Source organism: Macrobrachium nipponense, chromosome 21 (genome assembly GCF_015104395.2).
Source record: "Macrobrachium nipponense isolate FS-2020 chromosome 21, ASM1510439v2, whole genome shotgun sequence".
Taxonomy (NCBI): domain Eukaryota; kingdom Metazoa; phylum Arthropoda; class Malacostraca; order Decapoda; family Palaemonidae; genus Macrobrachium; species Macrobrachium nipponense.
Window position 1 is genome coordinate 33,217,788 of NC_087212.1, and position 26,025 is coordinate 33,243,812.

General features: G+C 38.0%; 1 protein-coding gene and 1 long non-coding RNA gene across 2 annotated transcripts in view; both read right to left on the reverse strand.

The window, feature by feature from the left end:
- Nucleotides 1–145: 145 nt before the first annotated feature.
- On the reverse strand, nucleotides 146–20,811 carry LOC135197579 (uncharacterized). Its single transcript, XR_010310610.1, has 3 exons — nucleotides 20,690–20,811; nucleotides 5,075–5,201; nucleotides 146–1,020 (listed from the first exon to the last, which is right to left on the reverse strand). It is a non-coding gene; the product is annotated as an uncharacterized LOC135197579 (long non-coding RNA).
- Nucleotides 20,812–21,333: 522 nt separating this feature from the next.
- The window catches only part of LOC135197905 (transient receptor potential cation channel subfamily M member-like 2), a 120,965-nt gene continuing 116,273 nt past the window's right edge, over nucleotides 21,334–26,025 (reverse strand). The window contains 1 exon segment of the mRNA XM_064225128.1: nucleotides 21,334–25,426. Within this exon segment, the coding sequence (XP_064081198.1) occupies nucleotides 25,163–25,426 (264 nt within the window). The 3' untranslated portion in view covers nucleotides 21,334–25,162.

The window sequence follows — 26,025 nt, forward strand, 5'->3', positions numbered from 1 at the left end:
GGAAGTCGCAGCCAATGGGGATGGCTTCATCTAGAGAAGTTTTTTTAACCAAAAGCAGGGGCTCGCCCTTCAAAGCGTACATTGCCTGCAAGATTCAGAGGGATCTTGGCTATAAGAAGTTCCTCGCCCTTCCAATTTGAGTTACACAGAAAAGGCTGCGCATACCAATCAAAACCAGGAGTGTGAATGTGGTGGTGGCTGAAGGAGAACTAATTTATTGCTTAATTATTATTAAACTTTTTATTATTAAACATTTAGACATTTTAATTATGACATTACCTCCATTAGTTGAGAGGTGGTGTAAAAGAAAGTGAATTGCAGTTTCGAACACCAACTTCCGGCTACTGGCTGTATCTCGACATTGTGTGAGCAGTTTGGCCCCCTCCAATGCATATGAAAAATGAAAGCTCAAGCCATTGTCAAGATGACATTGTGATCAAGTCGCCTTTGAAGGAAGAACAAAGTAAAAATACGAGCCAAACCATTCTTTGTATCGGGAGTCCAATCTCATTACTCGCTTTTTCTGCTTCTGTTGAAATCTTTCTTCCAACTTTTATCACAATCCCTCATTTTATCCATATACACGTGTTTTCTGCATTTCGTCCAATTTAATGATAATCCAAAATCTATCCACACACATGGCTTCATTTTTCTTCTTCTGCTGAATTTCTTCCAACTTTATCACAATGGTCAAGTTCCTCCTCTTGTCCACACATACCTTAATTTTTCTTTGTTTTCTGCAGAATATCTTCCAACTATATCACAGTGGTCCAGTTCCTCCTACTTTTGTTATCCACACACATGCTTTCACCATTTTGCTTTCCGTTTCTTGCTGTTTTTCTTCCAACTTCAACCCCACAACATCGGATGTCCAGCCTCTGTCTTCTTTGATATCCATACAGAGCCGAACCAGAGCCCGATACAAATACTGGAAGTCTTCATCACCGTCCAGTCGACTTGACCCTTCTTCCAGTTTCCCAATTTCATCACAAGGTTCAAAGCTTATCATTTTCCATGCATCTGCGAATATATTTGTTTTAGAACTGTGTAAGTTGCATATGATTTAGTAAATAATGTCTAGTACATATTGTCTTTCTTTCCTAGTTTCTGTAAACTTGCGAAATTGATATTGCCACTGAATCGTTTAATAAACCCTACTACTTACAACGAATATGTCTTGAACGGGAAATAAGTTTTTACGACATGGTAAACGTTCTTTACTGACCATTTGATGTGTACACCACATATCAAATTATTAAAAAAAGTAATCTACGTAGGTTCCCTGAGAGCAAGTAACTTAATCAAATAGTCAAAATTAATAAAATCTTTACCCGAAACCCAAATGTTAATTCTATAACTTACTTTATGCAATAACGTACTTAGCACTTTGGTGAATAAACCGATCATTTAATTCACGCATTACAAAATTCAAATCGGCAACAACATAAGCTAGAGTTGTGTAATATTGTGTAATATAATGTTATGGGACATTCCCTGATAACCCTTTTTTCAAATGATTTAAAAAGTTGGAAACTGCATATTCAATACAAGCATTCTACGTAACGTATAGGTATTTAAATATTGGGTCATTCATATGATTTCCTTCAATACCTCCACCTACGTTCGAAACATTAGTAAATATAAAAATTCCACAACAAATATAAATTCTAATCACGGCTTCGAAAATAAGATACTAGATCAAACCATCATTTGAAGTAAGTACTACCATTTGTGTCGTTACTAATTCAGGAATGTCAAGTTCTCGAAACAAATCGACAATTAAGTCATGGCAGCTGAAAGAGCTTCGAGCCACTGAAAGCCATATTATTTAGTCAGATTGTGGTGTGCACAGTTGGCTTTAGGCTTCAGTACGTAATGTTATTTATCAGATGCTGCTTTACATATAATTTGCTCTAACAAGATACTTTCAAGAAATATACCCTTGCTGCTTTTGTATTGCCACTCAATCTCTTGGTAACGAGTTTATAACTTCAATATACTAGAACCATTTTGACAGTACTTAACTAATAAATGTACGTAGTCCTAAACATAGCCAAGCTAACGAAACGCTATGACAACATGGCAGCGCCTCAGTGGCGTGATCGGTATGGTCTTGGCCTGCCACCTCGGTGGCCGCCAGTTCTATTCTCGGGCATTCCACTGAGGGGTTCGAGATGTGGATTTCTGATGATAAAAGTTCTCTCAACGTGGTTCGGAAGTCACGTAAAGCCGTTGGTCCTGTTGCTAAATTACCACTGGTTTCATGCAACAAAAAACACCATACAAAAAAACAAAACTAAAGCACAAATGCGTTTATGAACGGTCCTCGCGACTGAAACTGTGAATTCATGCTATATAACTTTCCTCATCCTCATGGGTACCGTAAGGTTTGAAGGGGTTTGTAACTCTGCCCACCCATTTCTTCCTTTTACAACCACCCATTTTACCTCGTCACAGAAACCTGCAACGGGCTGCTCTAGGAGTACGAGGTCGTACCGGCAAGTTGCTGGCTAAATATAGGTAGCAGCAGAACTTTGCTTACATGCCACGAGCTTCAAGTCAAGAATCATTTTAGACTCAGTAAAAATGCAATTTCCTTAAAACCACTTTACAATAACATTGCTACTTCTAACTACTAGTCTACTATTGAGTTGAGTTGATTAAGGAATTTAGGCCAAGCACTGGGACCTATGAGGTCATTCAGCGCTGAAATGGAAATTGACAGTTAAAGGTTTGAAAGGTTTAACAGGAGGAAAACCTTGCAGTTGCACCATGAATCAAGTGACTAGTCTACTACTGAATATCTGATATGACAATTGTCTTTTAGTAGTTAAACTACTCATACCCAATGACAACCGAGATAAAGTTACAAATCCTCGATAAGGATTGTGACAACCTTGCCAAAACAGTCATTAAACTCTATGGTAATTAAATGTCTTAATTACAGCATATAGCAAAGCAGAGAGGGTTTTGAAATTGCGCTCACGTGAGTTAACTAGATACTCTCTAATCATTTAGCAATGATCCTGGCATAGAATACTGTATTGTCAAAAATATTCGTAAATCAAAATAATGAGCAGTTTTCCAGGACGTGTACTTCAACTTACAGCCAACAATAATTACTTCACACCAGAAAAACTGCGCTCTTCAGCCATTTAGATTAAGAGAAATTGGTATTCCCGCTCGATTACTTTATTACTTTGTAAATGGATTGGCAGTAATACTGACGAAGAGAACAGTAGCTACAGCTTTACATTATTATTAGAGGTCTTTAAATTACCAGTTACACAAGCGAAGAAACATTACTAGACGTTTTAAATGAATTAGCAGTTACACAGAATAAAGACAACGGGCACTCTGATTTGCTCTTAATTCTCTCTTTTTTTTTCAATAGTGTTACCAGATCAAACAGTCCAAGGGAGGCAGTAGTCACAGGCAGGCGAACCTATGACTTGGACCACACTCCTGTTCACCATCCACTTACAAAATTAATAAAAGTGTCTGCCCGCCATGCATTTGCCCCTCGTTTGGAAGGGGCTTTAAAGCTTAAAGATTAATTCTAATAACTAACCATGGGTGAAAATTGTCTTTCCGTAGTAAATATTCGCTTTGAAATGGCTGTTGTCGAAACATGCCACAACGACTTTAATACCGTTAATTAACACGGTATCTTTCAAGCTCAGAAATATGAAAAAAAGCCCAAGATACTTTGATCCTCTCATACTGTTCCGAAAAGGTAAACTAAAACACTGTTGAATTCACCGTAACTTAGTTTTTTTTTCTACAGCAATCTAACCGCTAGTTAAAGTAACCCTGTTACTAAAGATTAATATTTCCTGGAAACGGCTGTTAGAAGGTCTTTCCCCTTGATACCTAGATAGTGACTTTCCTAACTACATAGTTTAAATATTAATCTCGCCATGCACGTAAACAATTCAAAATTTTTAATCTGGTCAAAACTTACAATTCGCACTATTGCGCATGTCAATGTCAAGCTATAAGAACACTGCATGAAAGCTGTTTCAGCAAAACTAACATTGACAGCCGTTATAAACAGAATCAAGCTATAAATCTTAAACCAGTTTAGTGGCTGTTTTTCATAAGACCATTCCGCATATTAAATCTTTACAACCATTTTTCAGAAAATCCTTCTAATGCCTAATACCATATATCACAACGTGGGCCGTTCTCTTCTGGTATACTATGACATTTCAGTTTTTATCTGTCACTGCCTAGACCTACACCAGGCTTTTGTACGTTCTCCCGATACAAATTCCTATGGCACTATTATTCAACTAATTCCTATGGCACTATTATTCAACTAATTCCTATGGCACTATTTTTCAACTAATTCCTATGGCACTATTATTCAACTAATTCCTATGGAACTATTATTCAACTAATTCCTAAGGCACTATTATTCAACTAATTCCTATGGCACTATTATTCAACTAATTCCTATGGCACTATTATTCAACTAATTCCTATGGCACTATTATTCAACTAATTCCTATGGCACTATTATTCAACTAATTCCTAAGGCACTATTATTCAACTAATTCCTATGGCACTATTACTCAACAGTCTAATGCCCAGACCATCAGAATTTAATAAATTTCTAGCAGCTACAAACCAAGAACCTCACAATCGCAGTTGTGAACCTCAATAGCTCATACAAATTTATTTCTTATAACAAATGGCACAATCATTTGCCAGTTCGACGGCAGTCCCCTACATTTTACTGAATGTTTATACAGTTTCATGCCAAACTTTTGTCCAATTTAAGTACTAGAAAAGGCTGCCTTTCTAGCGCAATGTGCTGGTCATTTTAGCTAATACTATGCAATGCCAGTACCGTAGTCTAATCAAGTTAGTAAAAGGCTGATTTAGTTAATTGTTAAAAGCTGGTAAGAAGATTCCAAGTTCTACCTCAAAATACACAGCCACATACCACAAGAATTCTCTCATGCATTTAGCTCTATGTTAAGGAAGAAACCAAACAAACTAAGGATGTTTATTCACCTAAAATGCCAACACAGTCACTATTTAGTGTACAAAATTCTTGAAGCCTTACTTTTTGTTAACAGTTCTAGCACTTAAGTTTTTAGCAGCCTTCTCTTCCTGATCAATCCATCTTGTCGATTAAGCTTTGCCTTCACGTCGAGCCTTCTTGAACGATGGGACAGTCTACACTCATACATCTGCGAAAAAAAATAATTAGATATTTCAGATACCAATGCACCTCCAACTACATTTTACTCTTACCTCTCCTACATTAACAAAGGCTGAAAACTGCCAAAGTAAAAAGAAAATCGTAAAATCTTGAAAGAAACCAGTTTTTTTTTTTCTCTCTCTTGAAAAATTCTTTCATCAATAAAGTTGCGTGCTTCGCTAACTTTATAAACTGCTTAAATAATTCCAAACGCCCGGATGAAAAAATATATAATAATAGTTACTAGACATAAGATTTTCCATAGCATCTGAAAGTGTATTCAAAGGTTTCTGCAAATTAATGTCAATACACTGATTCAACAATATTAAACTACAGATTTATCAGGCTTACCTTATTTTACATATTGCTTAAACTTTCTCCTCTGCTCTGACATCACACTTAGATTATGCTAGATTGCGCTGGCACGGGCAACCCATCCATTTACAAAACTGACCATTAACTTAGAACTTCAACTCCCTTTGCAACAAAAAAATCCTGCTACACTAAAACTAGACTAATATATTTAGGCCTTGAAATTTCTTAGATCAAGCTCATACACGTCAGATTCCATCCCTTCATAACAGTAATTTAACCGCTGGTTAAGACTGATGTCAACAGTGTGCGCGCTCTCCAGAATGACTATCGAAGATCAGATTAAAAGTAAACAGTCTAGAATAACTTTCCTTTAACGTCCTCTACCCTTTCCAACTTCCCAGACCTAACACCACTTTACTCTCAATTCTCCTTTACAGATAAGTACTGTTACTCCAAAGCAGCAGGACCTACAAGATACAGTGTAAATTGCTCATACACAAAAATGCGTCCATAATTTAAATTGCCATGATAGGACTTGCACCTAACATTAATTTCCCACGATACACTTTTATAATTAAACTTGAAAACCTCAAACCTACGTACTCTGGCATTGTTTTAGCATTGCTCCACGTTGTTCCAGTCGACTTAAGGTAATTCTAGAATATAAGAGACTGCAAGGAACGTTCCTGCTAATACCAGCCACTGGGGTTTTGGAGCATGAAATTAAGTCGTGTTTAGTGCTGGACCCTGGAGACTAAATATAGTCTAACGCAAAAAATTAACTGTATAGTCTTGATAACCCAAATACTATACCTTCATACAGGCAAAGGAATCCTACAAGTCAAATTATGGTAGCTTTTGGCCAAACTTTATTAATGCTATAACTACCTTAGTTAATACGGCCAATGCCCTTAAATCCACAAAATTAAAGTTTTAGCAAAGAATTTCATTAAGACCTATACAGAAATAAATAACCATCGTTAACCATACAAACCTGTATGGGGAATCCTGTACATAGTAACCATCCAAACAATATGTGGACATTCACGATGTACAATCAAATTAACGAGACAGCCAAACAATATGCGGACATTCACGTTGTATAATCAAATTAACGAGACTAGGAATAACTACGGACAAAATTCAGTAATGGCCAACCTAACCTTACCCAGGTTACGTACCGGTATTTAAGAGTATTTCCAAGTACCTCAATGGTGTACCTTAATGAACATCTGAATACTGAAAAGGTACTGATTTCGAAGATTTCTGTTTCTTTGTCTTCGCACTCATCAATATTCATACATGGTAGTATTTTATAAATTCAAATAAAGGGAAAGTAAAGTGAAACTCATGTCAATCTACCATTTTAAGCCAAAATTTGCAAAAGTTTAGGCCTTGTTCAACTCACGAGGCTAGCTTGTTTTAAAAATATTGCAAAGCTATAGATTCCTGCTAGCAGTAAAATCACAACACAAGCACAATCTATTCCAGGAAAAAATACCACAAGGAAAAAATATCACAAGTAAAGCCAGAGGAAAAATGAGCATTTTACCTAGTGACACCCCACCCCAAAAAAAAAAAAAAAAAAAAAAAAGTTTTAGCAGTTTGGTCCGGTATGTATCCACCTTTATGGCGTGTTTAGTACAGCCCCTTTGGGGATTACCGTAAAAACAAAACACTAAATTAACATTAAGTTTTCCTAGTCAAAATTTGAATGTTATTTCCAGTGACTTACCGGCCACTACAAAAAAAACAAAAAAACAAAGCTATGATTCTTCCATGATGAACCGAGCAAAGTATCGAAGACTAGAAATCTTAAAAGCCCCAGTGAACAAAATATAAACAATTCTAGTTACAACAGCATCTAAAGTACCGATGTGTAAATTCTGGATTATCCAGAGCAGTTTACTAGAGTTTTAGGGTTTAAACTACTAAAGTGGTATAAATCTTAAAATCCAAGAATACTATCTAAATAAATCCGGTAATTCTAAGCCTGCATTCCGCGGTACAGTAGATTATGGCAGTTGATGTTTACCCATGTTATTTTACCTGCTGAACAAGAATTTAAAGTAATATTTATTCGGTCAACTGTAATTAAACCGTAATTTACCTCTGAAGACTACATGACAGTACAAGGGGTACGTTGTACCAACTACAGAGTTCAAAGGTAAATAACAGATTAGTTACAGTCGACCAGAAAAATATTACCCTAAACTCTTGTCAAGTAAGCAAAACAACATACGAAAATGTCAATTGCCATAGTCTACTTCGACTGAACAATCTTCGAAGTGTTGGTTCGGGGCCATGAAACTTAAACAAACCGCCGTATTTGAATGCTAGTAGGGGGCGTGGGATACGTCACTAACAGGGAGCCTTATGTCCGGTAAAGGCGGGGTGGCTACCGGAAGAGGAAGGCAGAGGTACGAGTTGGTAAAGCCACGCTGGGATATGGTGGTAAATAATTCCCAATAAATATCACCGACATCAAAGCACTACACCTTTGGAACATTAAAACACAATATAACAAAGTACATAAAGATTAGGAACTTTACCTTAAAGGGGTGGAGGATAGAGTTCAGCAGGCGCTTTCACGAAGGCATGGAGCCTCGTCTTGGGGTCGTGGAAGTGGATTTTAAAGTACGCCACTGCCGTGATCATGACAGTATATTACCAACCTTTCATACTGCCCGAGTAATGGGCTGAAATGTCCTTATACCTAACGAAACAGTTAACACATGTACGGGGCAGAGTCGAGTTAGTAATGAGGCCCGGAGGAGGTGGAGGTGCCTGGGAGTGCTTCCGCCATCTGGCTGGTTGATAAGCGAAGTGAGACACTGGGCACTGGCAAGAGTAGGGAGTATGGGTGGGGGGTAAATATTCACGTTTGTGAAAAAAAAAACACGAACTCTGTATTGTAGTGGGTGGACAATATAGGAAATGAGGGAGTCCTGTTTGGGGGTAATCGAACTTGACAAAATGTTAAGCGAAATCGTACTACAAACATAGCTTCTTTTATGTTTATGAAACCAAAGTTATCGTGTATTATTATTAAAGTAAAAATATTGCAATGAAACCTTACAGTAGGGACACATTTTACATAAGAGCTAATAATCCATACATACATGATATATATATATTATATATCTATACAAGGTTTTTTACATCTTGTATTTACACATCTGGTACTTAAGTATCAATTATCAATTATCAAGTACAAGTCTAAGACCATTTTAGTGAATAATGAATAGAATATTATCAAGTTTCAAGGATCAGAGTGGCCAGTTCAGGGGGTGATTGAACATAACAAGAAATGTTGAGGACAATTGTAAAAATTGTGTAACCTAACCAGTGGGCTCCCCCCATCCCCATAGCCCCCTTAAAGGAAGGCAATCTTAGAAGTGTAACATAGGGTAGGATCGTAACCTAACCAACCTAACCTAACCTAGTAGAACATGTTGCCTGACCGGGGGGGCTCCGCCCCCGTACCCCCTCTTAAAGGAAGGTAATCTTAGAAGCGTAACATAGAGGTTAGGATCGTAACCTAACCTAATAGAACAAGAAATTGTTATGGGTCAGACAAGCACGTAAAGGTGAATATAGAAAAAAGAAGGGAGAAAAAATGCATGTGTGAATTGGAATGTCTGTAAAATGAAAAGATGTAATACCAATTTCACGAATAATGTAATTCCATCAATTTCAAAAAATGTAATACCATCAATTTCAAAAAATGTAATACCATCAATTTCACGTCATTGACAGAAAGGTCTCGAAATGTCCTAAAACCGCCTTCTAGTCCCACCCCTCAGGACACTTTCAGTGGCCTGCCCTCAATTGTAACGTAATTTTGTAAGATATGTAAGGCAACATTATGAAGTGAGAACAAGTCAGTGCACATATTAAACAATACTATGATAAACGGAACAGAAATAAAAGCTTGAAATAATATTACACAATTACAAAACAAATGAGGAAAAAGGAATATATGTAACAATGCATGAATCCTCCCCAAAAGTCTCCTATCGCAACGTAGGGTTAATAATGCATCGTGATTGGTTAAATACATGTAACCCCCTACAAAAACCCCCATCATTTATCTCCTTAGGAACTTTGTGTCTGAACTAAAAGCTCCCTTATATCTCGGCACATGCGCAGTAGGATTAGCATGTGTAGTAGGATTCGGCGTCGTAATAGCAGTAGCAATAAGTGGATTTTGGCTATGTAACGGCTCCATTATTGGTTTATTTATCGCTTTATTTAAGCTTGTATTTCGTGTTTCAAATGTCATAAATAAGAGGAAATGACACAATAACACTACAAAACCTTCCCCAAAGTGTTTTACCCCACCCAAAAACCCCGCATTCCCATCGGTCCCCCTTACTGTAGGATACAGTTGAACGGAATAATTCACCCAAGTGTTTTACCCCACCCAGAACCCCGCATTCCCATCGGTCCCCTCTTACTGTAGGATAGAGTTCAAAGGTAAATTACACGTTAATTACAGCTGGCCGAAAAAATATCTTAAATTCTTGTTCAGGAGGTAAAACTGTATAGAAAACGTCAACTGGCATAGTCTAGTTCGCCGCAGAATAAGGGCTTAGATCTACCATCAATCCTATTAATGACGCTGGTTACAAGTACTTTATAAGAATATCTTCAAAAGGCTAAAAGCAACTGTATACGGAATAACCAGGACCAAAGGGAAGACTCCCATCGAGTTTCCAGAGATACTAGTACCACGCCACCAATTAATAAAACTTTCTCCGCACTCCACAACTAAACATACGAATTTAAACACTCCATCTACGTGAATGGCCAATACCAAAGGATACCACTAACTAAAAACTCAAACTCATGGCTCATAGCTACAGTAAACCACATTGTTCAACAACAGCTTTGGACTACTTAAAATAAGCTTAAACATTGTTCAACAAAAGCTTTGGACTAATTGGAAAAAAACTTCTGCTCTCTCAAAAGAACTGGCTTAACCAACCTACCTCAAGTATTTTTGCTGCCATTGCATTAATATAAGAGAAATTTATACAGCAACAAAATTAAATGTTACTTACTGTGGCGGGGTGTCCTTTTGTGGATCTTGGTTTTGAGCCTTTGAATTTTTAGATTTCAAACACTATAGCAATCCAATATGTAGCTACACTGACTACACAGAATCAGAAATCCAATTTAATTACAAGCAAGAACTGCTACAATAGGTAAAGTCTGATTAAACACCATTAAAGCCAAACAAACCATACAAATCTGATCATGTCGGGCAAGAATACGATATAGCAACTGCATCGCATCCCTAATCCTGGATACCTAAAATTAGCACCAAACTGAAATAAAATATACTAAGCTTAATTCAAGCAATGAAAGAGCAAGCCTTAGCAATAAGACTATCTACATTAAAATTAAATAGTCATGTTACCTTTGTAACAATTCAGCAACTGCCTGGGTAGATCTAGTGTACCTATCCGCGGCGGCCCAGAGTATGGCAGTTGCGGTTTTTCTATGCAGTTTTACCTCCTGAACAAGAATTTGAAGTAATATTTATTCGGACGACTCTAATTTACCTTTGAATTCTATCCTACAGTAAAGGGGATTCCCATTGGGAACCGGGGTTTTGGGTGGGGACAAAACCCCAACTCTATCCTACGGTAAGGGGGACCCCCAGTGGGAACCGGGGTTTTGGGTGGGGAGAAACCACTTGGGGGGAGATTTTGCCATGTTATTGTGGTATTTCCCACATTTATCACTTTTAAAAACACGAAATACAGGCGGAAATAAGAAATAACAAAACTAGCGATAGTGGAGCCGTTCCACATCCATATTCGTCTACTACTACTACTACCACAACACTGAATCCTACTACGCATGCGCTAATGCTACTGCGCATGCGCTAACTGTAAGGGAGCTTTTGGCCTAAACTCAGACTTCTTAGTGAGGAAAGAAATGGGGTTTTACGGGAGGGATATATGTATTTAGCCAAATATGTTACAGTATGACCCCTACATTGCTACCGGACTGAGTGAAGGATTGGGTGGTAACAGGGTTCCCAGATTTGGCAGTTTCTCACCAAATTTGGCTTTTTTTCCTAATTTGGTGGGCAAAAATTCACTTTGGCTGGTTAGTGGTATTTTGGCTGGTTTTCAAACACTTTCTATTTGAGCTAAACACTGATCCCACGTTTGAGGAATCTCTCCCCAGATTGGGAATTTTTGAAGGTTTTCAGGAAAATCTGGGGAATTTGAATAGGTTTTCAGTAAAAACTTGGTAACATTTCAGCAAAATATGTAGATGGAATTAAAATAAAAATCACACACACACCAGATGACCACAAAACAGGCTGCCGGATTCTCAGAGAACGAGCCTCATTTCAAAATTCAATTCATTCTCGTTTTTTTTTTTCCTGTATTCTTATATTAGTTTATATTATCTAACTAAAACTATGATGCCGCTATACAAGCTATATATGATAAAAAATATGCATTTATAAAGATAAATATAACGCACATATATTTGCCGGTTATTTGGGTTGGTTTGGATTTCCATTTGGTGGGATTTTGGCTGGTTTCATGGTAGACTTTGGCTGGTTGGTAGTGGTGTCATCTGGGAACCCTGGCTGGTAACCATACGTGAGTTACATAAAAGCATTTACCTAATTTGTTATTAAACATGTTATGTGAATTCTAGTGTTTATTCCTTTTCCTTTTTCCATAGTATTTGTATAATAACTGTTTGAAATATCCCCACCTAATCATTTCACCATATATAACTTGAAATATTATGTTATAATTGAGGACAGACACCTAAAAAATGCCTACGTGTTGATATAGAACTCAGTTTTAGGACGTTTCGATACCTACCTACCTACCTACCTGTTACGTGAAATTGCACATTGCGTTGCATATTACATACACACTCCCTATATCATTTATACACAAGTCAATCCCTCCCCTTTCCAGTATTCACGACTGGCTCTTTACGTTACACCATTTACAATGCATTTCTCACCGATACCAATACCTAGATTAAAGTTTGCCATTATTATTATTATAAAACCTACATTTAAATATATAACATATAAATATATAGTTTGCCACTATACCAGGAAAAATAAGGAAAGCACACAGGACATTAATCACCCTACGGCACCCCAGCATCGATAATTGCACGTCTAATTCAATGCGTTGCCCAGCTCATCTGAGGAATATGATCAGGAGTGAGCGTAGATGTGTTTAAGAATAAGCTCGACAAAAATATATAAACTGCCATCCCAGAAACCATCCAAGAGTTGGAAGATGCAAAATATACCGGAAGATGTACTAGCAACTCTCTGGTAGGACATTAGAGGTGCCTATCACTGAGGGACCTGGGGCAACCCGAACAAGATGTAAGGTCTGTAAGGTCTAAGGTAAGGTTAGGTTAGCCCTTTAAGGGGGGGGGTAACGGGGGGGCGAGCCCCCTGGTCAGGCAATATTCCCTACTAGGTTAGGTTAGGTTAGGTTGGTTAGTTTCATTCCTTACTAGGTTACGTTAGGCCTAGTAATTTTCCTATAGGTTAGGTTATGTTCCTTACTAGGTTAGGTTAGGCCTTTAAGGGGGGGTACGGGGGCGAAGCCCCACTGGTCAGGCAATGTTCCCTACTAGGTTAGGTTAGGTTAGGTTGGTTAGGTTACATTCCTTACTAGGTTAGGTTAGGCCTTTAAGGGGGGGTACTGGGGGCGAAGCCCCCTGGTCAGGCAATGTTCCCTACTAGGTTAGGTTAGGTTAGGTTGGTTAGGTTACATTCCTTACTAGGTTGCGTTAGGCCTAGTATTTCCCTACTAGGTTAGGTTAGGTTATGTTCCTTACTAGGTTAGGTTAGGCCTTCAAGGGGGGGTACGGGGGGCGAAGCCCCCCTGGTCAGGCAATGTTCCCTACTAGGTTAGGTTAGGTTAGGTTGGTTAGGTTACAATCCTTACTAGGTTAGGTTAGGCCTTTAAGGGGGGTATAGGGGGGCGAAGCCCCCCTGGTCAGGCAATATTCCCTACTAGGTTAGGTTAGGTTAGGTTGGTTAGTTACAATTCCTTACTAGGTTGTTACCGTAGGCCTTAGGTTACATTTCCATTACTAGGTTAGGGTAGGTTAGGTTGGTTAGGTTACATTCCTTACTAGGTTTACGTTAGGCCTAGTATTTCCCTACTAAGGTAGTTGAGGTTCAACATCCTTACTAGGTTAGGTTAGGCCTGTAAGGGGGGGTACGGGGGCGAAGCCCCCCTGGTCAGGCAATGTTCCCTACTAGGTTAGGTTTGGTTAGGTTACATTCCTTACTAGGTTAGGTTAGGCCTTTAAGGGGGGGTACGGGGGGGCGAAGCCCCCTGGTCAGGCAATATTCCCTACTAGGTTAGGTTAGGTTGGTTAGGCTACATTCCTTACTAGGTTAGGTTAGGCCTAGTATTTCCCTACTAGGTTAGGTTAGGTTACGTTCCTTACTAGGTTAGGTTAGGCCTTTAAGGGGGGGTACGGGGGGGCGAAGCCCCCCTGGTCAGGCAATGTTCCCTACTAGGTTAGGTTAGGTTAGGTTACATTCCTTACTAGGTTAGGTTAGGCCTTTAAGGGGGGGTACGGGGGTGCGAAGCCCCCCTGGTCAGGCAATATTCCCTACTAGGTTAGGTTAGGTTAGGTTGGTTAGGTTACATTCCTTCCTAGGTTAGGTTAGGCCTAGTATTTCCCTACTAGGTTAGGTTAGGTTACGTTCCTTACTAGGTTAGGTTAGGCCTTTAAGGGGGGGTACGGGGGGCCGAAGCCCCCCTGGTCAGGCAATGTTCCCTACTAGGTTAGGTTACATTCCTTACTAGGTTAGGTTAGTCCTTTAAGGGGGGTTACGGGGGGCGAAGCCCCCTGGTCAGGCAATATTCCCTACTAGGTTAGGTTAGGTTAGGTTACATTCCTTACTAGGTTAGGTTAGGCCTTTAAGGGGGGGTATGGGGGGCAAAGCCCCCTGGTCAGGCAACATTGCCTACTAGGTTAAGTTCCCTACTAGGTAAGGTTACATCCCCTGCTAGGTTAGGTTATGTTAGGTTGGTTTGGTTCTTTAAGGGGGGTTACAGCAGGCCCAACCCCACCCCTGGTCAGGCAACATCCCCTACAAGTTTAATTAGTTTTGTTATATGCTAACCTATGTTTAATTTGGTCTTTTGTATTTATTAAAACAACTATAGGCCCTATTACACATTTACCACCCAGGACTTAAATCCCACCCCCTCCTGGGCCAGTTATATATGTATTTGTATTATTTCATATTTTGAACCCATCCCACATTTACATTTAGTTCCTTAACTACCCATTTACTTTTATTACCCTTAACATTGCCAACTTATCTTGTTAAGTGCTTGTTCATTTACCTCAGCCCCACCCTGCCTCAACCAATAGCATCAAAGCATTTTTACTACTCCACCCCACCTCTCCTACCCTGTTTTCTACGGTCTGGCCTCCTGCCACCTCCTAACTGTAGAACTCCAACACTGTTGAATCTGCCGCCATGACATCCACTGCTGCATCTACTTCACGCTCGCCCCAGCCCCTCACCAGGAACTCTTTGCCAACTTCATGTAACAATTGTTACATGAGTTACAAAGAATTTTCTGCCTTTTACTCAGGTAATTATGATCGACTAATCGGTTTTTGCCAGGACCACGGCCTCCTGAGAAAACAGGTCTTTTGCCCCCATTCAGTCGACTCCAAGATACGGGAGGAGAATGTATAACTGCGTCGGGTACTTGGCTGTTGCTTATTTCAAGCTGCATTTTGAGGAACCCAAGACCCGCCTCCACGCATTCTTAAAAGCAGCTGCTGCTTTGTACCCTCCACCCCTTTAAGGTAAGGTCCAAACATTATTCTTAATTATTATGTTTTAGGAAAGTGAGTGTTAGGCTTTCGCCGAAAGTTGCGTCAAGGTATGTTACTATTCAGTGGGGTGCTGCTAAGACAACTCGTACCTTCCACCTTACCCCCCCCCCCCCCCCCCCAGTGAACATATGGCTCTGTGGTGGTTGGGGAATTTAAACATGGCGGCTGTGTTTACATTTCCTTCACCGTAACGAATACTTGGTACCTTCCTATAGGACCGTTCTTCGGTGACTTAGACTATGGCAATTGACATTTTCTATGTTATTTTAGTTGCTTTACAAGGGTTGTAAGGAATATTTTTTTCGTTTGGTTGGAACTAAACTTTAATATACCTTTGAGTTTGGTGCGGCTATTATGTAACTTTCAAAGGTCAATTACTGCTTAGTTACAGCCGGCCGAATGGATATTACTTTTAAATCTTGTACAGTAACTCAAATAACATAGGAATCAGTCAATTGCCATAGTCTAAGCCACCGCGGATTGCTTCTGTAGAAATACCACTGCCTGCTTCAACTGATGATGGGAATGGATCACCTACATTACAAAAAGTGACACCTGAATTCACATAAATCACACCAACTGTCATAAAACTCCCTAATAAATTCAGAGTAGTTCTTATCACTGTGGTCTAACACAGCCTACCACAATGTAAGTAAAAATTTCCACAACCTAATAAAAACACGACTTAAAAACACACAAAAATCTAAACAGCGATATACATAACAGTAATTTTTGGAAGGAACGTTTCAGTATAAAACATAGCCAGTTCAAGGAAATCTCAGACTGGGAAAACAGCTCAGAAGTCAGAACTAAGAAAATGAGAACAAAGGCAAGGATGACAGAGGCGGGAGGGAAACGTGAACAGTTTATGAATATCTTGCTTTGGTGTCCTTGGAATACAAGTGGTGCCATCTGTATTTCGGTTAGGTTACAACGACCTCTTGTCAAGTATAAAAAATTAGCTCCTGATAACAAAAATAAATAAAAAATAAGAGAAAGCTTCTTACAAATAGAAATGGATAGCTTGAAAATAATGTCCCAAAGAAACAGTCCATGAATGCTTGCTTTGGTGTTCTTGGAATACAAGTGGCGCCTTCTGCATTTCGGTTCAGGTTATAATAAACGCTTGCTAAGTGTACATAATTATATGAACTTTACTCCTGATAAAAAAAAAAAAGAGGAAAACCTCTTACAAAATAAATAAATAAAATAAGAAATAATGTTCCAAAGAAACAGTACATAAATTTGTTGCTTAGCTGTCCTTTGAATACAACTTTATACAAGTGGCTCCATCTGTACATAAGATTAAAGTCATAATCGTCCATGTTACCTGTATAAAATGACAATTTTAACGAGAGAGCAACTGACAAATAAGGGAAAAGTAATATGAAACAAAAAGCAGCCGAAAACCAGAAGTGAAGTACTTTCGTGTCTATATGATAAAAAGATGTTACGTGACGTTTAGATCAATCATTTATGGAAAAAAATTCTTCTCTCCTTTACATTAATATCTGAAAACTCTTTCATGTATGATGAGACTTCTGAATACCAGGTGCTTCCGTGAAAAATATAGTAATTACTTACCACTAACGGCAACACATTTTCCGGTTGGTTAAACCCAAATTAACATTCTCTAAACTCTTCATTTAGGCACACTGCAGGCCAAAAATTAATTTTCATACGAAAAAAAATTACTTTGCAATAACGTAGGCATGCAGCTTCTTTACTTCGGGATACCTTTATTATTCATAAAAGAAAACCACTCTTTACAAAAAACGGAATTTAGGGAGAGACTTGTATGATTTTATAATTTACACGCACTGAATTCTCATGTTTCCATCGCTTAACAGGCCCGTACCCAGAGTGTTTTTTTATTGGGGAGATGGGGTCTTTTTCCCAAAACTGGCCCTCTTCTTGGTAGATCTAAGCCGTTATTCAGCGGCGAGCTACACTATAGCAGTTGACGTATTTCTTTCTTCTATAAATGTCATTGCATATAAAGCTAGGTATAGGGGAGGGCGGTGAAAGTTCGGACAATTTTTTTTTTTCCTGTCTAGAAGTAAGAGTTTAAGGAGCAGAGATGTCGTTGACATGTCAATGTGTAGCCTCATCATCCTATATTCACGAGTGAATTTGGTAGGTCGTATACTTCACTATACATGAAGCTATTTGCCTTCAAATAAAAATTGCCAAAATGTCCGAATCATCCCCACCCATGATGATGATTCGGACAAGAGCATGGGATGATTCGGACAGTTATTATAATTGATATTTACCTTCAAGTCAGATGATAAATGAAACAAATACCATACGAAATGTTTGACTGAAATACTCAAAATCAAAGATTATTCTCTCCCTTAGTGATTGGCAGACAGAAAATGTAACTGAAATCCACGATGTTTGCTGAGAATAAATATTAAAGTTAGCTTAAAGAATATTGTATCCTTCAAAACAAAAACTAAATGAAATATCCTCGCCTGATAATGATTAAATAACTGAAATATGCTTGCATTTATTATCTCCATGAGCAAACACCAAAAACAAAATGTAACTCAAATACATGACATTTGTGGTGGCTAAACTTTATTTAATGTTGGCCTAACGAACTTTGAAATACCCGTTTTCTTTTAATATTATGCTGAACTGAAATTGGAAGCATTCCAATTACTGCCTCTTTACCAACAGTTACTTTATCCTCAATATTATGGAAATGTAAGACTATTAGTAGCAAATTTCTGTGATTTTCTTAAAGAAGAAATCTGAGATTCATCATACGCGTCTAAATTTCTGGTTAAATTACCTACATAATAGACTTTGTTACATTTTACTGGATCTATTCCAACAAGAACAAAGTCTCACTACTCTGGGAATTTATCAATGAAACTAACTTCTGTGTCTCTGATCTTCTCTTCCAAGAAGTCAAAACAATTATTGTTAACCTCGGCTGTCAAGAGATCTTCAAGACAATGATGAAGGTCTTCATCACTGGTCCTCTATGTTTAACTTTTTAGTATCTTTTCTTGCTTTTTGATGTTCTTAAGGTATCATTTCCAAACTATTTCCTTCTTGGCTGGGAGTTTTGGCTTTTACTTCTGATCTATCTGTTTATGTTCAAGCTTTTCTGCAGTGTCCATTGCGATCATGCATCTTCCCTGCTTTCAGCTGTCTCCTTCCTCTCAACTGCTTTTTTGTTTGGTTTGTTTGTATGGTGTTTTAACGTTGCACTCCTGCTTTTGGAAATGGTCGAATATTCTCAGGCGAAAACTGCTATGATGATGATGGTGCAGGTTGTTGTGCTTGTAGGTGGTGAAAACCATCCTGGTCAACCCTTTTTGTATCTTTCTTCACATAATCATGTTCTACCTGAACCACTCTTTTCTCGAAACTCCTTAATTTATTTCTATAGCACCAGCAGCAGCAGCATCCCTTGCCCTATTGGTTTTCTTCTTATACTCTCGTCCCATGATAGGCTTTAAGGAACTAGAATCAATCTGAAGCAAAGGATAGGCTTTTTTTTTTTTTTGTAATGAGGGGTCCTATGATGGGTTTATGAAGTGCTTGTAAGGTAATAAGGGGGCTAATGAATGGATACATAAAATATAACGTAAATATTGTTAGTAAAAATCTTTTTGTTTCTTAGTCGGAATTCATAATTAGTAAAGCATTCGCTAGAAGGGATGATTCGGACAATCCCTACCCTAGACTGTCCGAACCATCCCTCACAGATCATAGCCATTTGATGACGTCCTCAGCCCTATGTCCTTTGAGATTACAGGTGGGTAACAGCTACATCATCTTCGTCATACAGTACAAATTCACACCAAAACTGACCAACTTCCTTGTCATACTCACTACACCACACCTCACGGCTCAAAAGTCAAAAATTACATAGGAAATGAGAAAAATTACAAAATTTAACCTCTATACTAAAGTATACGTCATCTCTCAACCAAAGTCCATGTGTCAATAGTAAACAAACTTTCGCTATTTTCACGTGATTTCTCGGAGCTGAGGGCGCCTCACGTTTTCCAGGAAATGTACTGTCCAGACCATCCCACTGTCCGAATCATCACCGCTCTCCTACAAGATATGAGATACTTGAAAATATGAACTTCCAGAAATTTGGGGCGGGGTGGGGAGTGGCCGTTCGACTCCTCTCGGTGCAGGCCTGATTTTATTCTAAATATACAGACAAATCTCACGGCATTCCATAGCAATGTGGTAATGAACTTCTACGTTATTTTTAGCTCAATCCTGGAGACATTTAAACAACCCACCACACAGCCTTCTTTTCAAAAGGAATAAGCATTCTGGTTGTCAACTTTTAGTGCAAGTGAAAAATTACTCTGCAATGCAGCGTGCTGCTCAACAAAGATAGCACAGATCACCTTTGTATTTCCCTACCTCTGATTACAAAAAGTTTGTCAACGTTCATTCTAGTTGCTGGTGACAATTTCTTTTATAATAGAGACCTGCGCTTCTGTTTACTAACTACTAATGCATTCTTCTTGTTTGCTCTTGTTCTCGACTCTCTAACCTTTTTGATTAATTATTTTTGGTAACTGGGCATTTTATTCTGCGGAACAAGGGTTATGCCCAATTTTCTATGCATAATCACCAACGGCTTTTCAAGTATTTCTCATGGGATTTTCTAAACTGTGTTTTCTGCTGCCCCTTCACATTTTTGTAACTGATGCAACGTCGTTTCATCACCATTTTTCATGCATCCACTTACATTAATCCAATTCTGGACCGCACAAATTCTGGGAAAATAGCTATAGCCGTTACGTTCTCAACAAGTGAGTACCTAATCAGAAATCCCACTCTAGCACAGAAATCTTTATATAATCCATGCTATGATTACGTTTTCGTAATCAGAAATTCCACGTTGGCATATGTTAATCTTAATGTAATCCATCCTACCTCTACGTTCTCAAGTGAATAATCATTAATTCCACGCTAGCATGGAAATCATAATCCATCCTAGGACTACGTGCGTTCTCTAGTGAGAAATTCCACGCTAGCATAGAAATCTTAATCAAATCCATCCTAGGACTATATCTTGCCCAATCGATACTAAGACGCTATGTCCTGGTCATATAAAAGTTTCTTCTCCAGAGTTCATGATTACTGAACCTTATGGAACAAGATATTGGATAAATTTCTAATGTCAAAATGACGAAAGTCAACAATAATCTTACTTTATCCAATTAGATCCATGTCGTTGGATGATGTAATTTTGAAATAATAATATATTAGACATTAAACACTAACCATTTAATTGAACTGCACACCGAACTTGGCGGTTGTTAAATGACAGTTAAACCCTTTTCCTTGGATAGACCTCAAGCAACATGTCTGTTCACTAAAGCGGCCGAAAGCAAAGTGACTCCTCTCATCGGCCCTCGCAGTCGAGCTGACCGCCAACTGCGGGACAAGCAGTTAACTACCGAACCCCCTTGTTCGAAGCTTACGACCGGTTCAGCTGCCGCTAAGTACCTTCCTATTGTTAAAGGACCGAGGGTTTGTATACGTACCGGAACAAACAAGATTTCCAATTTCCTTCTCTGGTATGTCTGAATTCACTATCAAATATGTAACAAATATTCTGTCAATCTGATATATATAAAAAAAATGTAAGATGCACAAGTTATCGTGCATCAACATCAGTCTTCTCGAAATTCGGTGTTCATGGCGTACCAACTATAGAGGGTATATATTATATACACCAAGGCCTATATAGTACTATATAGGCCTTGATATACACCTAGAGTTGCGATCTCTATACCAATCAGGGTTGCCGTTTTGCGGAATTTCGTCTACGAGTGTGACTTTCTGGTGACATCTGGCAACCCTCCGTGACTTTTCCGACCACAAGCCACGGCACTGAGGAATAAAATTCTTCAATTTGCCTTTTAATGTTTTATTATGAAAATAAAGTTATAACACATATCCTGCTTATTTATAGAAATTAATTTTTTTGAAATCCTTTATTTTTCTTTGTCAAAAATACTTCATGCTAAGCTAGTGACGTGTTTTTTTTTTTTTTTTTTACATCATGGAAAATAATTCTACATAGGAAAATCGCATTTTAACCATTAAATCATAAATAACGAAAAAAAAAAATCAGAACTCCTAATGGTAACACTGCTAAAAGCCAATGTTGTGAAGAAAAAACGTCAGCGTTCATACCAATACTACGTAGTTCGGTGGTCTTCCAACTAGGGCGTCGCTGGAAAGCCATGCGGCAATTTCTAAAGGTCTGGTAATCCGCAAATGGAACAGGGGATTGGTGCGATTGTGAATTTGCCTTTAAAATTAATGTTTGATGAGTTTAGCGACTTTTTAGGGTTTAGTAAATGTTTAGGGTTTAGTGAATGTTTACTGAGTGTTTAGGGCTTAGTGAATGTTTTGCAAATCTTTAGAGTTTTAGTGAATTTTAGTGAATATTTAGTGTAAGTGTTTAGGGATTAATGAAGGTTTGGTACATGTCAGTGTTTGGCAAATGTTTAGTGTGTAAGTATTCAATAAATGTTTATACTGTGTAAGTATTCAGTGAATGTTTAGGATTTAGTGAATGTTAGTGTTTAGCAAGTGTTTAGCGTAGACACATTCAGTGATTCTTTAGGGTTTAGTAAATGTTTAGTGTGTGTTTAGTGAGTGTTTAGGGTTTAACATGTTTAGTGTGTAAGTATTCAGTGAAAGTTTAGGGTTTAATGAATTTTTGTGACTAGAGACTTTATCTCATTCATGAGTGTAATGACTTAGCACAGGAGACTATGGCAACCATTTCGGATTTATCTTCAAGTATCGAACCCTTGCCAAGGCCTAAGAAAGAGGCGTAGACATCGCTAGGGTCGCCATGCTCTAAACATGAATGTGACATTCTTAACCAGGTGAATTTTCTTGTCTCCTGATGGAACAATTCACTGCATTCCAGTAGGTCTTTCAAATTTCTACCAACACCTCTTCCCTGGAATAAAGTTTTATGCAACCCCCATGGTTACCTTGCAGCCTAGACAAATTGATTCCGACCTAATTTGTCTAGGCCCAGGGATATCGTTAGACCAAATCAAAGTGAAGGGCTCATTCTTCACCTATCAGGAATCTGTTTACCTTGGAGTCAACTGCGTCATCAACTTTCCTGGCTGTTTCATGGCTTGCCTGACCTGTGGTCAACGGCAGTGCCGAAGATATCTTCACTGGTTCCATGCAATGTAAAAACACCATACAAACAAACAAACGGAAGATGTCTTCCACCGCCATGGGTGACTGAAGAAAATGCCCCTTTCATAGGGTTGTTGCAGTCTGGCAGGAAAACCATCTCTTACTCGACCCACTTAATAGCTAACATGTAGGAAAACTGGTTGCTTAAAAGAAGGGATACTGCCCTCTCCAAGTTTCAAGATTTATCTACACAGATTCAGTCTTAGCCTTGAGGAATGGAGATATTTTAAGTTCATCGTCTCTCTTCCCTAAGGACCAGCTTGACTGCAAATTTCTAAGTTATAATGAGTACCTTTATCTCACAATCAACCAGTATTGTTCAAATCTTCAGGAACTGGAAGGTCTGCATTTCACAATTATGCAACTGAAAGGATTGATTATTGGTTGTCGACAACAGTAGTCAGATTAAATAATTTTTTATAGCTAAAAGGTGTACATATCTAAAATCCTTTTTATTAGCTAATATCTTACAATAATTTTTCATTGGTCCCATGACTGTGCATCTTTGCATTTAAAGTAAAACCTATTAATACGTAATACAATATAAAAAGATACGTCCCAAAAAGAGTTAACGAAAAACATTTCTTACCATATATACATATTGTCTTGTTGGAGAATACTGACTGTACCACCTTCATAATTTGATTACCATTAATTTATCATTAATTTTGGAGAATTGTTACAAATCTTTAATAATCTGCAATGAAGTTCCCAGTAATTTTATTCCTGCATTCTAGGCCTGTTAATAGCTGATATTGTGTGTAATCTGTTTACCCTTTGGAAGTACATATGTACAAAGATGCTGACTGGGAGAAGTTCAGCTGAGGTGCCTCAAAAGTATAGCTGATTTATGAAAATTTGGTTGTTAGGCCAAGCACTGGAACAGTGAAAAGGGTAAGTGGAGGGACAGCAAAATACAGAATACGTTAGCCCTTAGCCCTAAAACCCGTACTAGTCATTGTACAATCCTGACAAGTCAACATCACTTTCCACCAATCTTGGATTGACTCTAAGGGTAGAGGTAAATTATTTCATTTCCCACAGTTTAACAATACTTACTGCATCTGAAATGAGTCCTGATTGAGGAAACAGGGCTTGCTTTGTTCTGAAGGCTTCTAGGTAATAGTATAGTGACAAGGCTGGGAATGAGTCACAACTGCAGAAATTGCAAATTTTCCAGAAAGAATGAAGCATAGAGCCCTTGAACATTCAAACAATTATACATGGCTTTAAAAAATGCTTGCTCTGAACACTATCAGATACACCTGCAAATGATCACCTTAACCTTGTAGACTTGCAAAGGTCTCAGCTTCTTGGCTTGAATCCATCTTTGGTAATGTTATGTGGGATGACTTTTTAAATGAGTAAAATCTGGTACAATGAAAGAAAAGAAACTTGAAATAAGAGCCCTTTGAAATTTTTAGAGGCATGTAAATTTTGAATTAGGTGTGAATGCAGCCTAAATGAAGTTTCTTCATGACAAAGACAATAAAATCCTCTACCGTGACAGCTTTAGGACCCTTTAAGAAAATGCTAACAAAGACCCTGTCGTCACTTATTTAACATTCATAACTGATATAACCTCTGTTGATAAATGCTTCCCCCAAGAAATTCTACATAGAAGATAAGTTCATGTTTTATTTATTAAATTACATCTCCTAAAAAATTTATAACTGATTTATCTGAAAGTGATGGACAATGTCACGAAATTTCTTGAACTAATTTGTTTTCAAAGCTTGACATTTGTTGCCAATTATATTTTGGACATCCACACAAATAAAATGTTCAACTGTTAGTATTAAGTGAAGATAACTTGAAAGTGGCAGAGCAGTAATTTCAGATTCTGTATGAACACCTGCAAATCCCAGTGCTGCTATTACATCATTGCCATCAGTACCTATATCTACAGAATGTTTTCACACATTTTGGCCTCTAGGTGTTATAGTATCTGCACTTCCAGGTTTCCCAAGAAATCACTGACTCAATCTATGGCAAAATATACATTCACTAACTTTAGTATAGTTGTTTGAAAATAATATTCAATATATGTGTAATCTGATTTTAAATTTTGCAATTGTAAATACGTGATGGAAATAATAGGTATAGTAGTCTCCAAGAACCCCAGATTCATACCAAACACACTCAGTACAGACTGACACAAAAAACAGAGAGAGATCACAACAAAAATTAAAATATTGTATGCTACTGAAGTTTTCAAATACAAAGGCAAAACCTTTTAAAAATGGGCTGCTACTTGTTACTGATATCAATGAACAATTTACCTGAGGACACAAGGTACTAAAAAGTAGTACTAGTAATAAATTATTTATACTATGTACAAGCATCCTAGTACTTAAAAAAACTTTCATCAAAATATTCAATTACCGTAACATACTGCATTCAATATACATTGCTAATCAACAGGTTAAAGTACTTTTAAGATACTGTAGTTCTTTTAACACTACAAATGATCAGCACAAATGAAATTTAACGCTGATAGTATGCCTACATATAGTATCCTTATGATTTTTTTTTTCTGATATGTTGAGTTGAGGGTTTGGAGTCAAGTCTGTCTACGATACTTTGCAGTAAGGTTGCCATTTGATTATGGGACTCACGAACTTGTTCTTCTAACTCTTCCAAACGAAGAGTTAGACTGTCCAATTTTGCTACATTATAATAATCTGCTACAGCAGGAGTCAACGGACGAGACTGTTTTCCTAAGGCAGTCATTGCACGAGACCTTGCTGTGTATGGGGTCATTGCATCCAGAGCTGTATTTGCCTGAAATAATAGTCAGCATTATTTTTTGCTTTATCTGTAAAAACTTAAATCTAAAAGCACCTTTAAGGTATTGCTAATAAAACTTTGACCACTATTATACTGAATGACTACAATGAAGCATGTAAGGTGCATTGATGACCCTACCCTACTATGAGGACCACTATATAATGTTTGTTTGTATGGTGTTTTTACGTTGCATGGAACCAGTGGTTATTCAGCAACGGGACCAACGGCTTTACGTGACTTCCGAACCACGTTGAGAGTGAACTTCTATCACCAGAAATACACATCTCTCACACCTCAATGGAATGGCCGAGCATCGAACCCGCGGGCACCGAGGTGGTACGCCAACACCATACCGACCACGCCACTGAGGCGCTCCACTATATAATGTACTGCTTACTAATTTTACATTCACCTCTAAAAATATATATATAGTGATGAGATGGTACAAAGCCATCAACAGATTTCCCTTTTCTAGTTTAAATATGAATTGAGTTCTCTCTATACATCCTTTCTATCTGAATCCCAAAAAATTTATTTTAGTAAAAAACTGTTTACTGCCGACTTCAAATTTTTCTGTGGAATTAAAGACATCT